The 16,389-nt window shown below is 34.8% G+C and overlaps 1 protein-coding gene across 1 annotated transcript; it reads right to left on the bottom strand.

The window, feature by feature from the left end:
• Positions 1-900: 900 nt before the first annotated feature.
• On the bottom strand, positions 901-16,011 carry LOC127444601 (dehydrogenase/reductase SDR family member 6). Its single transcript, XM_051704058.1, has 10 exons — positions 15,921-16,011; positions 15,328-15,412; positions 13,315-13,393; positions 11,209-11,305; positions 10,280-10,388; positions 7,661-7,721; positions 7,289-7,402; positions 7,103-7,161; positions 6,275-6,367; positions 901-1,459 (listed from the first exon to the last, which is right to left on the bottom strand). The coding sequence occupies exons 2-10, from the start codon at positions 15,400-15,402 to the stop codon at positions 1,406-1,408; spliced, it is 741 nt and encodes a 246-aa protein (XP_051560018.1). The 5' UTR covers positions 15,403-15,412; positions 15,921-16,011; the 3' UTR covers positions 901-1,405.
• Positions 16,012-16,389: the final 378 nt, after the last annotated feature.

Genomic DNA, 16,389 nt, shown 5'->3' with positions numbered 1-16,389 from the left:
CTACTAACCTATATTTGATTTTTGTGACCATTAAGTGATCTATTTTATTCCGTCAGTATTGTATTCAATAAATATCAGCATTTATAATTCGCCTGTAATTCAGTGTCTAATATTTAAAAATCCGAAGCAGCACAAACGAAACTTTTACCGGCACAAACCAGCACAAAGCACAAACAAACAAGACTATTTTGGGTGAATTTGGAGCATGTGGGGGGCTGAGTGACCTCAGAATGACCTATAAATATTATTTTAATATCTAAAAATCCGAAGCAGCACAAACAAAAATTTTTACAGCACAAACGGAGCACAAACGATTGAGACTATTTTGGGTGAATTTGGAGCATGTGGGAGGGCTGGTGACGTCATCGTCTATAATTCAATGTCTAATATTTTAAAAACCGAAGCAGCACAAACGAAACTTTTACCGGCACAAACCAGCACAAAAGCAGCACAAACGATTGAGCCTATTTTGGGTAAATCTGGAGCATGTGGGGGGGCTGAGTGACCTCAAAATGACCTATAAATATTATTTTAATATCTAAAAAACCGAAGCAGCACAAACGAAAATTTTTACAGCACAAACCAGTACAAATGGAGCACAAACGATTGAGACTATTTTGCCGACGTTTTGCGTTGGGTGGGGGGCCAACTTCACGCAGGTCCACTAATCGCGACCACGAGGAGGTTACCCCATGTGACTCTACCCTCCCTAGCAACCGGGCCAATTTGGTTGTTTAGAAGACCTGGCTGTAGTCACTCAGCATGCCCTGGATTCGAACTGGCGACTCCAGGGGTGGTAGTCATCTCGTTCTGTTCTTTAAAACATATCATATGTTACATATGTTATCATAATGATAATAATACAAAATTATTCATGTTCGTCCAATCATGCGACATCTACAATGTTGTTTAAATGCTTTATTAGGCTATTTGAACATAAAAAATAAAATACAAAAAAATTACAAAAGAAAAAAATCAGTGTGCAGACAGAGGACTTAAACACTTTAAATTGCTCAGAAAGAGTTCACTGCTTTTTACTTTTGAATTGCTAATTGTTTTTAAACAATAGTTTACTATTCCTAAATTTCAATTTATGAATATGAAATTTTCCCAAAAGAAGACCTAACGTTGATTACATTATGGCATATCACACTTATCAATTTGACAGAGGTTATCCAATAAATGCAATAACTCCAATGTAATGAGTTTATAAACTCCACTGGCAAAGAACGTTTCAATGAAAACAATAAAGACAAGAATTTATTGATTGTTGGGAAAGATCCACACAGTTATTATTTAGCGGCATTAAAAGTTTTAGATTTGGCTAGTGATCATGAAAACTACATGTCTACAATTTTCTGGAAGCTGATTTGCATGTTTACTGTAAATGCAAGAAAAAAAATCCTTAGAGTCTCCATCCTCCATCAATGATGAGTTCAGTTCCTGTTACATAGGCAGACTGCAGAAATAAAACTCATTTAAGGTTTTTTTAAAAAGTAAATTCTTCAACCATTAAAGGAATAGTTCACCCAAAAATGAAAATTCTCTCATCAGGCCATCCCAGATTCGCATGACTTTCTTTCTTCTGCTGAACACAAATTAAGATCTTTAGAAGAATATCTCAGCTCTGTTGGTCCTCACAATACAAGTGAATGGTGACCTAAGTCAGAAGGTTCAAAAAGGATGTAAAGGCAGCATAAAGGTAATCCAAGACTCCATGGTTAAATCCATGTCTTCTGAAGAGATATAATAGGTGTGGGTGAGAAACAGATTAATATTTAAGTCCTCTTTTAATATAAATCTCCACCTTTGACCAGCCCCAACCAGTAGGTAGCTGAATGTGAAAGTCACTTCCACACCAGGGCCCTCATTTATAAAGACGTCCGTAAAATTAAATTAAATGTGAATGTACGACAATTTTCAAAATTTTCCTACCAATGATTTATAAAACTTTATGAATCGCAATTCAACTTAAACACATGCATACGTGACTGAACACATGGACCTACAGAACGCCCACAGATATCCTAATATTGCGAGACAGAATACAATAAAAGCACATGCGCAAGTTATTCGTTCATTCATTCATAAATCTGGAATGTTCTTGTGCGGTTGACCAAGGTTTTCTAAAAAAAAAAAAAAAGTGAGCTACTAGTTTCTGCCCATATAATGCAGCATATTCAACAACTCATCTATTCATGTTCATTTTCAATAATAAATACATTAATTGACCATGTTTACTGTAAATCCACACCATTCTTCAACCAATGTCCATGTTCTTGCTAAACCTTTATTCCAAAAAGAGGTTTTCATGCTCGTTTACATACAATGAAATATGGATTGTTTAGCTACAAGCGTGTTCTGTATAAAATATGTGCATTATTTTCCTGCTATAATCTTCTGTTCACTCTTGCCATTGATTACACTGCATTTCAGTTAAATAAATGTTTATGTCCTCAACAACAACAAGAGGCTGAAGGATAAACTGAAAAAAAAAATGTAGGCAAGTTTAATGTATTATATGAGACTTTTGGTGCTTTTTAAATCTGTGAATTGATTTAGCTATGTTTAACTAGCTCTCCTACTCTTTGCTCCAAAAATGTGCTGAACATATTACATACTATATATTACACCTGTCTGTTATGTCATAGGTCTCAAAATTAATTTATTATGAAAACGTAAAGATAGGACTATATAAATAGTCTGTTACAGCGGATTTCCAAAATAAAATATTTACATTACGCATAATCTATAAGACCACATTCTGACTAATTAGGAAATTCGTGTATACATAAACGTTCTCAATCATTTATTAATAAATTCAGTCAGTCACTGATTCATATTTGCATCACTAAAAATAAAAAAATCAAGTCAGCGCGCACTGGCACACCGGAGCGCAAGCACCAATTTGTTTTGTACGCATCCTTGTTAGTTGACATACGCATAAGAACGTTTTCACGTCCGTTTCTGCCTTTATAAATCCTGATTTGTTCCACACTTTTGACCTAGGATCAAATCGGATCAAATGTACATTTTATAAATGAGGCCCCAGAATGTTAAAGTGAAAGTGTAGATTTACAGTAAAAAAAGGACTTAAAAGAAATAGTTCACCCAAAAATGAAAATTTGCTGATAATTTACTCAGGCCATCCAAGATGTATCTGAGTTTCTTTCTTCATCAAAACAGAATTTAAGACTTTTAGGATTTCATTTCAGGCCTCCTCCTCTAAACAATGCAAGTGAATGTACTCCATTTTTTGACGGTCCAAAATGCATATTTAGGGTGCATCAAAATAATCCACATGACTCCAGTCGACAAATAAAGTTCTTCTGAATGCAAATTATTGATTATTTTGAGAAACAAAACAATACTTATATACTTTTTAACTACAAATGTTTGCTTCCGTACATCTCGGTGACACGCGCTCATGAGAGGGATAACGTAAGCTCATTGGTAAGGCCACGCGTCACGTGGAGGAGGCAGGAAGCGCATCACTGTTTACAATAGAAACTTGCACAGAGCACAGACCAAGTGCCATTCACAAACCAAAACAGTCCAAAACAATTTCAAAACAAGATAAAATAAAAAATAATTTCCAAATAATAATAATGAAAAACAATGTAAACAATGGCTGTCTCGTTTGGAAGGATGCATGAGGTGTATCCTTCGTGGGCACTCACAACCCACAATTCTTTGCTTCAACGGAAATGTCTAAAAAAAAACTGTCGCCAATTTGCCCGTAAATATGATGTTCAAACGCAAGTAATGCTAATTCTCAAGTTGAAGTACCTCAGTAGATGGGTGGAGGGTATATAATATGTATAATTAATATGAATATATAATTCAAATAAAGTATTAGACTAAAAGTACACCCGTAAAATCTATTTTCTTTTCTCTTTACATCATTATAACTCTCCTAAATGTTACCTCATACCTTCACTTCCAAAGGGAATTTGTTACCTTCTCACTCAAAGTGCTTGCGCTTGTTAAAGAGTGGCATGCTGTCATAGCAACCATGTTACATTCCGTTTCCGTTTGTCCTACGAAGGCCGTCTCGTTTAAACGAGACTTGTTTAAAGGAGGACGCTCGGTATACCGCAGCCTTCAAAGGACGCGTCCTACCTAGCATGCAGCCTTCCAAACAAGAGACAGCCAATGACGCACTTCCTGACTCCTCCTCCACGTGACGCGTGACCTTACCAATGAGCTTACGTCATCCCTCTCATGAGCACACGTTACAGAGATGTACAGAACATTTGTAGTTAAAAAGTATATAAGTATTGTTTTGTTTCTCAAAATAATCAATCGTTTGTGTTCAGAAGAAATTTATTTGTCGACTGGAGTCGTGTGGATTATTCTGATGCAACCTAAATATGCATTTTGGACCGTCAAAAAATGAAGGACATTCTCTTGCATTGTTTAAAGGAGGAGGCCTGAAATTAAATCCTAAAAGTCTTAAATTCTGTTTTGATGAAGAAAGAAACTCAGATACATCTTGGATGGCCTGAGGGTGAGTAAATTATCAGTAAATTTTCATTTTTGGGTGAACTATTCCTTTAATACTGACCCGTTTCTCACCCACACCTATTATATCACTTAAGAAGATATGGATTTAACCACTGGAGTCTTATGGATGACTTTTATGCAACCTTTATGTCCTTTCTTGGACCTTCTGAGTTCTGGTCACTACAGGTGAAGTCAGAAGTTTACATACACTTAGGTTGAAGTCATTAAAACAAATTTTTTTAACCTCTCCACAGATTTCATATTAGCAAACCATAGTTTTGGCAAGTTGTTTAGGACATCTATTTTGTGCATGACACGAGTAATTTTACCAACAATTGTTTACAGACAGATTGTTTCACTTTTATATCACTTTTTGTTACCATAAAAGGTACCATGTTCATCTGTACAAACAATAGTACGCAAGTACAAACACCATGGAACCACGCAGCCATCATACCGCTCAGGAAGGAGACCATTCTGTCTCCTAGAGATGAATGTAGTTTGGTGCAAAAAGTGCAAATCAATCCCAGAACAACAGCAAAGTACCTTGTGAAGATGCTGGAGGAAACAGGTAGACAAGTATCTATATCCACAGTAAAACGAGTCCTATATCGACATAACCTGAAAGGCTGCTCAGCAAGGAAGAAGCCACTGCTCCAAAACGGTCATAAAAAAGTCAGACTACAGTTTGCAAGTGCACATGGGGACAAAGATCATACTTTTTGGTGAAATGTCCTCTGGTCTAATGAAACAAAAATTTAACTGTTTGGCCATAATGACCATCGTTATGTTTGGAGGAAAAAGGGTGAGGCTTGCAAGCCGAAGAACACCATCCCAACCATGAAGCATGGGGGTGGCAGCATCATGTTGTGGGGGTGTTTTGCTGCAGGATGGACTGGTGCATCTCAAGACATCAGCCTGGAAGTTAAAGCTTGGTCACAAATGGGTCTTCCAAATGGAGAATGACCCCAAGCATACCTCCAAAGATGTGGCAAAATGGCTTAAGGAAAACAAAGTCAAGGTATTGGAGTGGCCATCACAAAGCCCTGACCTCAATCCAATACAAAATTTGTGGGCAGAACTGAAAAAGCATGTGCGAGCAAGGAGGCCTACAAACCTGACTCAGTTACACCAGTTCTGTCTGGAGGAATGGGCCAAAATTTCAGCAACTTATTGTGAGAAGCTTGTGGAAGGCTACCCAAAACATTTGACCCAAGTTAAACAATTTAAAGGCAATGCTACCAAATACTAACAAAGTGTGTGTGTCAACATCTGACCCACTGGGAATGTGATGAAAGACATAAAACCTGAAAAAAATCATTATATCTACTATTATTCTGACATTTCACATTCTTAAAATAAAGTAGTGATCCTAACTGACCTAAGACAGGGAATGTTTTCTACGATTAAATGTCAGGAATTGTGAAAAACTGAGTTTAAATGTATTTGGCTAAGGAGTATGTAAACTTCTGACTTCATCTGTATTCAACTGCATTGTGAGGACCAACAGAGCTGAAATATTCCTCTAAAAATCTCTGTGTTCAGTAGAAGAAAGCAAGTCACAGATCTGGTATGGCATGAGGATGAGTAGATGATGAGAGAATTTTCATTTTTGTGTGACCTGTCCCTTTAACAATTACACAGAGACAGGTGAATTGTAAAACAGGCAAAACCTCTTTTTAATAACACACAGTGTGTCTGTGACAGTTAAAGGATATCCCAGAGAAAAAGAAAGGTACATGGGTCATGTCATGTCTGGGATACTAACCTCATCTGAGGCCAAGTACACACACAGATGCGCCACCTCTTCTGCCGTGCACAGCCTACCTGTCTTCTGTCTGGCCATAAAGTCTTTAAAAGCCTGAGAGGTAAAATATTATGAAAGAATGTGTGTTTGTGTCATCATTGTTAGTGATTACTGTTGGTAAAAAACATTCCATTTTGGCAGCCAGTCAGACCATAAACTATTGTGTTCAAAGGTATTTTTGCCAAAAAAACAAAAACAAATTATATATATATATATATATCAATGTCTTATTGTAAGCTGACCATTGTCTTTTTTTTACATTTATAATAATTATTTTATTTATTTATAATCATTTACATGAATCTCAGATCTTTAAATAATTTTTTTCCGAGATTATACATTATTTTATTCATTACATTCATTTATATTAATTTGTACATATTCATTTTACTGTTTACTATTATACTTTTAATCTTATTTTACATTGATTTTGACTTACTAATATGTTTTGCTGTTGATGATTGATCATAATAGTGCAAAGCATAGGGTTCAATCTCATTCATTTCTGACAGCAGAAGTGACAGCTTCTCTCAATAATTGTGTGTTTTATCTTCAAAAGTTAGCTAATAAGGACTTCTTCCGTAGCCATTGTGAATACTTTGTTTCATAGGTGCTATTAAGGGGATGTTTTGGTATTTTGAGAACTGTGCTTCAGACTGTTAGCTCTCTTCCCATAGTGGGAATAAATTCTCAAAGATGTTTGTAGTATTTTTTAGAATACTATGTTGCTTGGCTGTGTAGCTGTGTTAGGATGGGGTGCACAATACTTCGGTAATGAGGATACAGTACCTGCTCTGGATCAGGTCTGGCCTGGATTCTCTCATGCAGTGATGGTGTATCAACGGTTCCTTTAAAGGTCAACAGAAGCAAACTAAAAAACGACTAAAGATAATCATTAGGTTTGTACTTTTTGTATGTTGCACATACTTGTGGGTCTAAAGCCAATAGACAAAACCAATCAAGAAAGTAGCATACCAGGGCAGACACAATTGCAGCGGATGCCTTTCTCGATGAAATCAGCAGCTACTGATTTGGTGAGCCCGATGACAGCAGCTTTAGACGTGCTATAGACGCATCTGTTCACAACACCTAGACATGCAATTAAGGACAAGCAATTAGGAGATGGCACATTTCACCTGATCGGGCATTTAGCCAATTTCAGCATCTGCTGAACTGGAGATAATGAGGGCAAATTAATATGCCAAGAGTTACATGGAACAATGTCAATCATTACATGCAAATAAGGGGAAAGGGCCAAATCTCAGTCTACAACATGATGTATTACAGCAGCCCATTTATTATTCAGCATCAAAATGCAAATATGCATCGACAGAATCTAATGTTTACCTTTGATGCTAGATGCAACAGACGCCATATTGATGATATTACCGGATTTACGAGCCAGCATCTATACGGAGAGAGATAAGGTGAAATTACTTTTACCAGACAGATCAAATAAAGTAACATACTTAAAGCACACAGACTATAGAGCTGTTCAGCCGTGATGTCAATTTGTAGGTGAACCTGGAAGGCTAATTCGCCATGGTTTCCTATGGGTTTTAATAATGGCAGTTTTTGATTTATGTGAACATTACTTGAAGATATGTGAACATTTTGTTCTATAACATAACTTACAAGCAGTCATACCTCAAATGTAAATTTTGCAGCCACTGTTTTTTTGTTTAGTTTTTTTAAATTATGTTGCTTCAATGCAACATAATATATAGTAGAACAAAACATCCAAGTATCTTCAAGTGATGTTTACCACAGACCTTATTTTACTCATAAATCCTAAACTGCCATTTAAAAACCTTTAGGAAAATCCTGAGGGAACGCATGGCTCAAAAATGCTAATTCTCCTCAGGGATTTTGGACTGTTGATAATGTTAGCAGATATGAGCTAGTTTCTCCATAGTGCTGAATAAATACTCTTAGAGTACTGACAATTGTTTTTTTAAATTTAATTAAATTATTTTCAATAAGAAGAGTAAAGTGTATGAATTACCAGATACTTCAGGTCTGCACATATGTTGTACATACCCCTTGCAAAATATATAAGATGTCTAGTGTTTAAAAAAATAAAAGTAAAAAATAAGATATAATTTATACACACACACACACACACAAGTTTGGAATAATGTACAGATTTTGCTCTTATGGAAACAAATTGGTACTTTTATTCACCAAAGTGGCATTCAACTGATCACAATGTATAGTCAGGACATTAATAACATGAAAAATTACAATTAGTACAAAAATTTCAGAACTTCTTAAACTATTTCAAAGAGTTCTCATCAAAGAATCCTCCATGTGCAGCAATGACAGCTTTGCAGATGTTTGGCATTCTAGCTGTCAGTTTGTCTAGATACTCAGGTGAAATTTCACCCACAATTCCTGATCTATTCATGGAAGATGAAGCTCAATGGGGTTAAGATCATAACACTCTTTTCCAATTATCTGTTTCTTTGCCCACTCTAACCTTTTCTTTTTCAAGCACTGTACAGCCTTCATTCCTCAAAACAATGAGGAAACTGACGAGTTTCTAGAGAAAGCAGTCTATTGCATACTGTGGCAACTCAAAAACAAACACAAACACAATGTTAAGCTTCATTTAATGAACCAAACAGCTTTCAGCAGTGTTTGATATAATGGCAAGTGATTTTCTAGTACCAAATTAGCAATTTAGCATGATTACTCAAGGATAAGGTGTTGGAGTGATGGCTGCTGGAAATGGGGCCTGTCTAGATTTGACTCTTTATTTATTTTTTTTTAAAATAGTGATGGTGTTGTTTTTTACATCAGTAATGTCCTGACTATTCTTTGTGATCAGTTGAATGCCACTTTGGTGAATTAAAGTACCAATTTTCTTCCGAAACAACAAAATCTGTACATTATTCCAAACATTTGGCCGCCAGTGTGTATGTATGTATGTATGTATGTATGTGTACACACACACACACACACACACACACACACACACACACACACACACACACACACACACACACACACACACACACTACAGTTCAAAAGTTTAGGGTCACTTACTCATTCTTTATTTTATTTTCACATTTTAGAATAATAGTGAAGTCATCACAACTATGGAATAATAGAAATGGAAATATGGGAATTATGTTGTGAATAAATCAAAACTATGTTATATTTTAGCATCTTCAAAGTGGCCACACTTTGCCTAGATTTTGCAGAAATGCAAAAAACATTTCTTGAGGTATCACCCTGGGATGCTTTTAAAGAGTATTGAAGGAGTTCCCATCTATATGCTGGGCACTTAGTGGCTGCTTTTCTTAATTATTCGGCCCAAGTCATCCATTTCAAAAACTTTTTTTTTTTAATAAAATTTTAGCTTTGTAATTAAATAAATGTATATGTTGGCACAATTATATTTGTGTCTACAAAACTAATTTCAAACATTTAAGCATCCGCCTTCAGATCAAAAGGTTTTTAAGATCATGAGAAACATTTCAGGCAAGTGACCCCAAGCTTTTGAATGGTAGTGTGCATATATATATATATATATATATATATATATATATATATATATATATATATATATATATATATATATTACTGTAGTACTGAATAATACTAAAGAAGCCGCATAACAGAATTCCACAATAAAAAAATAAATAAAAATAAATAAATAACACACTCCTTGAAGACATAGCAAGGGTTATGTGAACTTATGAGAAAAATTGCACATTGTGGAAAAATTATTCTCGGCACAGTAAATGTCAATCAATTGCGTAGTTTGAGCATGTTTAGGTTGTCAGAGGAATTAAGTAGTTAACCACATGTTAAGGCTCTGTTTTGTAGTCCTAATCCAGAGAACAAAAGAGATTGGGGTGAACAACATCTTTAAATACGTTTTTTTCCAGGGATAATTTAAAAGAAAGAGAAGAGGCAGCATGTGTTCTGATTTAATCCTAGAGAGAAAGACAAGATGACCTTGGGGAGGAAGGCCTTGATCATCAAGTACATGCTGCGGACATTCACGTTCATGGTGAAGTCCCAGTCCGACTCCTCACAGTCCAGTATGGAGCCGTGATGGACAAATCTGCGAGGAGGTGGACAGGACACAGTAAGGATTCAATGAACTGTACGCACCTAAGTAAACTGCATGTACTTTAATCTGAATTTGGATCATAGGATGCTGTAAGAAAAAACATGAGAACCAGGGGACATATTCCAGAAACGTCTTAAAATAAGATCTGATGAGATTAGTTGGGATTTTTTACAAAGTCATATTACAAAAGCAAATCCTAAACTTGATTTATGATTTTTATCTTATGTTCCAAAAGTAGTTCCACCAACAAACATCACCATTCTTTGTGTTATACCACTAATAAATGTAACGCCATTCTCTGACAGTGCAACAGTTTTGATACATAGAACTGTAACGTGACTGTAACCGTAGGCTTTTAAATAAGTTTTAAGTTAGGACACCAGTGGGGTTATCCTAACGTTAATACATTACTTTAAGATTTTTGGCAAATTAGGTTGCTTCTGTAATATTCTTATAGTTACAATAAGATTATAATATATCTGTAGTTAGGATAATACACTTAGGAAATTGTATTCTGTAATAACTATTGTCCTAAATGAGATTCTATCTAAAACTGCCATGGTTACCAAGCAGAAAATGTAATTTCTATAATAGGCCACCAGGTATTTAAAATGTGAACACCTATTATAGGACATTCCTATTAGGGCAGTGCAAGTCATTTTAATTTTCTGGAACTTGGCAGAACTGGATAAAAACAGAGGGTACACACAATGTCTATTTATGTATGTATATAGTTTTTAAGAATGATAACTCTTTGGACATTCTCAGTAAAGTTCTACTGTGGTTATATGACAAAGAAATATATAACAACCCTGCAACATTGAAAAGCACGTCCACATGGTCAAAGTCCTTGGCCAGATCCTCTACTTGGTCCTTCTTGGAAACATCAACAACCCTGGTTTTAATACCTAAAAAAAAAAAAAAAAAAAAGGGGGGAATCAGAGGAGCATAGCAAGTCTGATAGGAGAAGCACCCTTGAACTAAAGCAATTTGTTTCCAACATAATGGGATTATCTGAAAAAGCAATAGGGGTTAACCAGCCTTTGAAATCTCTCAGTGGGAGAACATTCTGCTATACACATGGACGCTCGAAGATCAAAAATAGCACTCGTTCAGAAGAAAAAGCAAGAACATATGACCGTGGTCACTAAAATTACGATTCAAAAGATATTTTTAGACATCGGTAACAAAAAAAAGGGATTTATGCAGCACAAAGCTGAAATATATATAACACTGTATATATACTGTATTAGGGCTGCAACTAATTGATTATTTTAATAATCGATTAATCTAACGATTAGACTATTCAGCGATTATTGCAACAATTAATCATTAGCTCTTAACCGATTATTCAGTTTGTGCCCCGACTTAAAAGGTTGTATTAAATGTGCTTACTAACAATAGAGAGGACAAATCATCTTTTAAAAATACCTCTAAATGACATTCTCTGAATTAAAGGGAAAAACACACTTTTTATTAAGTTTAATTCAGTAAAGCAATTCACTGCAAAAAATCCTATTGTTATCAAGAGTTTTTGTCTTGTTTCCATTTAAAATTGTCTAAAATCCTTAAAACAAGATACATTTACTTGAAGCAACATATAAGATATTTATATTTGCTTTAAGAGAATGTATCTTAAATATAAGTATTTTGTATACAGGTGTATTTTTTCAATTGGTTATGCTTCTGCAAGTGCAGTAAAGACAAAATATACTTATATTCAAGATCTATTCTCTAAAAGCAAGTCTAAATATCTCATATGCTGCTTCTCATGTGAATGCATCTTTTTTTTTTTTTTAAAGGATTTTTAGATATTTTAAAATATTTGTATTTTTAATATTATATTCAACATTCCCAGAAAATTGCTTTTCTTCTGTAGTATAGCTGCTAAAGTAAATGTATGATGTTTTAAAGAAGTTTTAGATATTTAGATTGGAAAACAAGCCAAAATAAAATCAAATCAAAAACGTATTTTTTGTTTCAGTGTATAATAGGGTGAAGACTACCCTCTTTCACCTTTCTGTTCACTTCAATCCATCTTTAACTCACAAAAAAACAAACTGTATCTTATTAATAAAGCTGCATATTGACCTTCACGTTACATTCTAGCTGCATTAAGCGTGCACGCTGGAGGAGTGAGCGTCCCCGTGACAGAGTGTGCCTCAGTCGGGTGCAGTTTCAATCTCTCCCCTTAGATCGGGACATTCGCGCAACACATAGAAGAGGCGCCGACTGCACAGGGGAATGCCAGTTTGTAGTTATTTACATGATCTGCATCTGTATTATTTTAACTTTAATAAAGCTATAACGCATTAAATATAACTGCATTTAAGATGTAACTCTGGGGTGTTTCCTTTAAAAGACACTCGACACGCAAGTTTTGCTTCAGCGGAGCGGCAGCTCCCACTTATTCCACAACGAGAGTGCTTCTGTATTTACTTATTTGGTATTTTTGTATAATTCCCTCATACTTTGCGATCTACATCACCTGAAGCTGTTTGGAAAGTTTAGAGTGCATCTGGACTGTGAGCTGTGTAATAATATATATATATATATATATATATATATATATATATATATATATATACACACACACACACACACACACACACACACACACACACACACACATATACTGTATATTTTCCATGTAGAAAATAAAGCCTATTTGCAAGCCAGAAAACTTTAAAAAAATTAGTTATACATGATTTTTATTTTATTTCATGACAAAGGATATCTGTTATTCTTAATCACACATTAATAGCCTGAAGTTATAGACCACTTTGATTTTGTATCTTAAATACATTTACTATTGCAGAAACTGAATGAACAGCTTGGCAATTACATATTTTGAATAGTTTGTTTTCACAAATGCCCACTAGGTGGCAATACATAGCCAGTCAATATTTTGACTCACCTGGAATGCCATCCAGCTCTTTTAGTTTCTCCCCATTGATATCAGTAGCTGTGACTTGGGCACCTTCCTTGGCAAAAGCCTAAACAGAGCCATTGTATTTAAAATTTACAGTGAGATATACAGTATATTTTGTGCACACTGTGGCTAGATAAACACTGACATGCATTACAACACATACGTAGAAATCATGATCTTAAGTAAAAAACTGTAGCAAATCTGCTGTTCTAACTCTGTTCAGACTCTGTCACCACACTACTTGGTTGCTAAAGCAGCTTAAATCACAAGATGTCACACACCACTGCCAAACCATGTGTGTGTTTATTTTCTCAACAACTGAGTTTTCATTTGGATGTTTAAATTTTCCAAGCTGTTTACTATTGTTTGGACAAATAGCAATGGGAAGCGTGATATGCAGTAGGCAACGGGCATGAAATGGAACCTTTTGACAAATTTCGTTAAAGTGATTGTTCAGCCAAAAATGAAAATTCTGTCATTTACTCACCGTCATTTTGCTCCAAACTTGTATGACTTTGCTTCTTCCATGAAACACAATAGGAGATTTTAGACAGAATGATAAACTCAGTCACCATTCATTTTTATTGCATCCTTTTCCATACAAACAATGAAAGGATACCAAAGTCTACAAAGTTACTTTATAAAAAAAAATCCTTTTGTTCCATGTGCAATAGGTCTTAATAAGACAAAGTAGAAGGCAAGGGTACCATATTGGCTTAACTTGACAGATAGATACAGATATATACATATCTCAAGTTAAGCCAATATGGTACATATACATATAATATAATCTTTTTTTTTTTTTTTTTTTTTGTCTAATATTTTTTAAGTTGTATGTAATGTATCTGGCATGTATTTGCGTTGGTGTGTAGTAAAAGTAGTTTTTGTATTTTGTCGAGACCAAAGATCGATTTTCAGCCATGGCTGGACAAAAAAAGTAAAATAAACTAAACTAAAGGACTACTGAGACTAAAATTCTACCAAACATCTCCATTTGTGTTTCACTGAAAAAGTTTGGAGCAACATGAGGGTGAGTACTGTATATAATGACTTTTCATTAATTTCACTTTATACATAGGTTTCAAAATTGCTATTTATTTTATTTAGAGTAAAACTTATTTAATAAGCACCTTTAAGCTACAAATATAAAATTTGACCATCTAAACATTTTAATGACATGACATACTGGTGATATTTCATAACAAATCGTGCTATGGCATATGCTCTGTGCATTAATATCAGCTGCAAACTGGCTCAGGGCTACGGTGTTCCCTCAGTGTGTAGTCTCTCATTTAATAGTCATTTGAATATTCACTTGAAATGGAAATTTATGCACCTAGCAGGTGTGCAGCTTAACCACCTCCAGTGCTCTACTGATAACGTGCTATTGACTCACAGTGATCAAATTTGCCTAAATAATCTGAGACAGTCTTTGCTTCATCCCTTAGTGATTAATTGTAGGATTTTAAGAAAGAAAGGCTGGTAAAAAATGTAGGATACAAAAACTATATTAATACTAACATGAGCCAGGCTCAGCCTTGGCCATATTGTTACTATGTCCAAGAATTGTGCAGCAACACTTGATAAAAATAAATAAATAAAAACTGAATTAAATCATTGAGATCTAGGGGGACCAAATGTGAAATGTGAAAAAAAAAAAAAAGAAAAAGTCGTTCATTGAAAATACCTATACTAATCGACAACAGTTCTGAATCGTAGGGGAAACGTGTCAAACTCAGTGGGTATTGTGCTTACAGTTCTGCATCTGACAGCATCAAAAATCACAATGTCATTTTGACAGCCCTTGCATGACAAGCTTTTATTCAAATGTGAAACTCTAAAAATTGTAGAGTAAATCCATGCATTATACTCGTCAAAAAGGCACACAGGGCTGTCAGTGAGCAACAGCACAGGGCAAACTTAAAGTTGTTTGGAGAAAGTAAAACCATCAGCAAAGTTTTGAAATGAGTGTATTAAGTATTAAATGAATTTGGTTACGATAGCAGAAGCTCTTCCAATGCCTTGTGCAGCTGCAGACAGCACTATCACTTTCCCGGCCAAACGACCCATCATCAATACCAACCTATACATGAGAAGACAGAACATAAATGGGGTGTGGTTGGTTCATTCGTTTGATTAAATGCGACAAAACATATATGGAACTGTTCGAAAATTAGTTTGATTCATACTTAAAGTGCAATGCAGTAAATGAGTAAAATATCATATGCTACGTTCACTTGGCTAAATCAATTAAAGAGTTCATTGTTTTCAGTATACAAATAACTTGATGGATGGACTAGTTTATGGGTACACGTGACTGAATGGCGCTGCAGCAGTGCACCTTCTCGATTTAAAGGATATATTATACATTACATGATCGTAATTTTATTGATTTGTTTCTGTTTATGTGCATCGATCGAGTCACGTGTCGAGCGTTCTGTCGACTAAAAACATTGGAGAATAAAAAAGACTGACTGAAACAGTTCACGTTAAAGTAGACTAAATAGTGCACAAGTCAAGACAACACACTAAGCGGAAACGTATCATATTAGTACAGGCAATTAAAAAATATGAAACTTGAAACAACTTACTTTCTGATTCTCTTTCAAAAAACTCACGAGCTGCATTAAAGGTCACTGTTGTTCAGCCTTCAAAGTTAGAGGCTATCAAAATAAAGGTCTTCCAAACACAACACACGTTATATTTTAGAAAGAAAGGATAACTTTAAATTAAAGGTGAAGTATGTATTATTTTCAATGTTAAAATATTTTCTCATAGCTCACTTTAAAGGAATAGTTAATCCAAAAATGAAAATTTATTTACTTACCCTCATGCAATCCCAGATGTGTCTGACTAATATATATATATATATATATATATATATATATATATATATATATATATATATATATATATATACACATACATACACACATACAGGCGGCCAAAAGTTTGGAATAATGTACAGATTTTGCTGTTTCAGAAGGAAATTGTTACATTAATTCACCAAAGTGGCATTCAACTGATCACAAAGTCAGTAAGGACATTACTGATGTAAAA

Source organism: Myxocyprinus asiaticus, chromosome 8 (assembly GCF_019703515.2).
Source record: "Myxocyprinus asiaticus isolate MX2 ecotype Aquarium Trade chromosome 8, UBuf_Myxa_2, whole genome shotgun sequence".
NCBI classification, from domain to species: domain Eukaryota; kingdom Metazoa; phylum Chordata; class Actinopteri; order Cypriniformes; family Catostomidae; genus Myxocyprinus; species Myxocyprinus asiaticus.
This window is presented reverse-complemented; position numbering and strand designations above follow the sequence as displayed.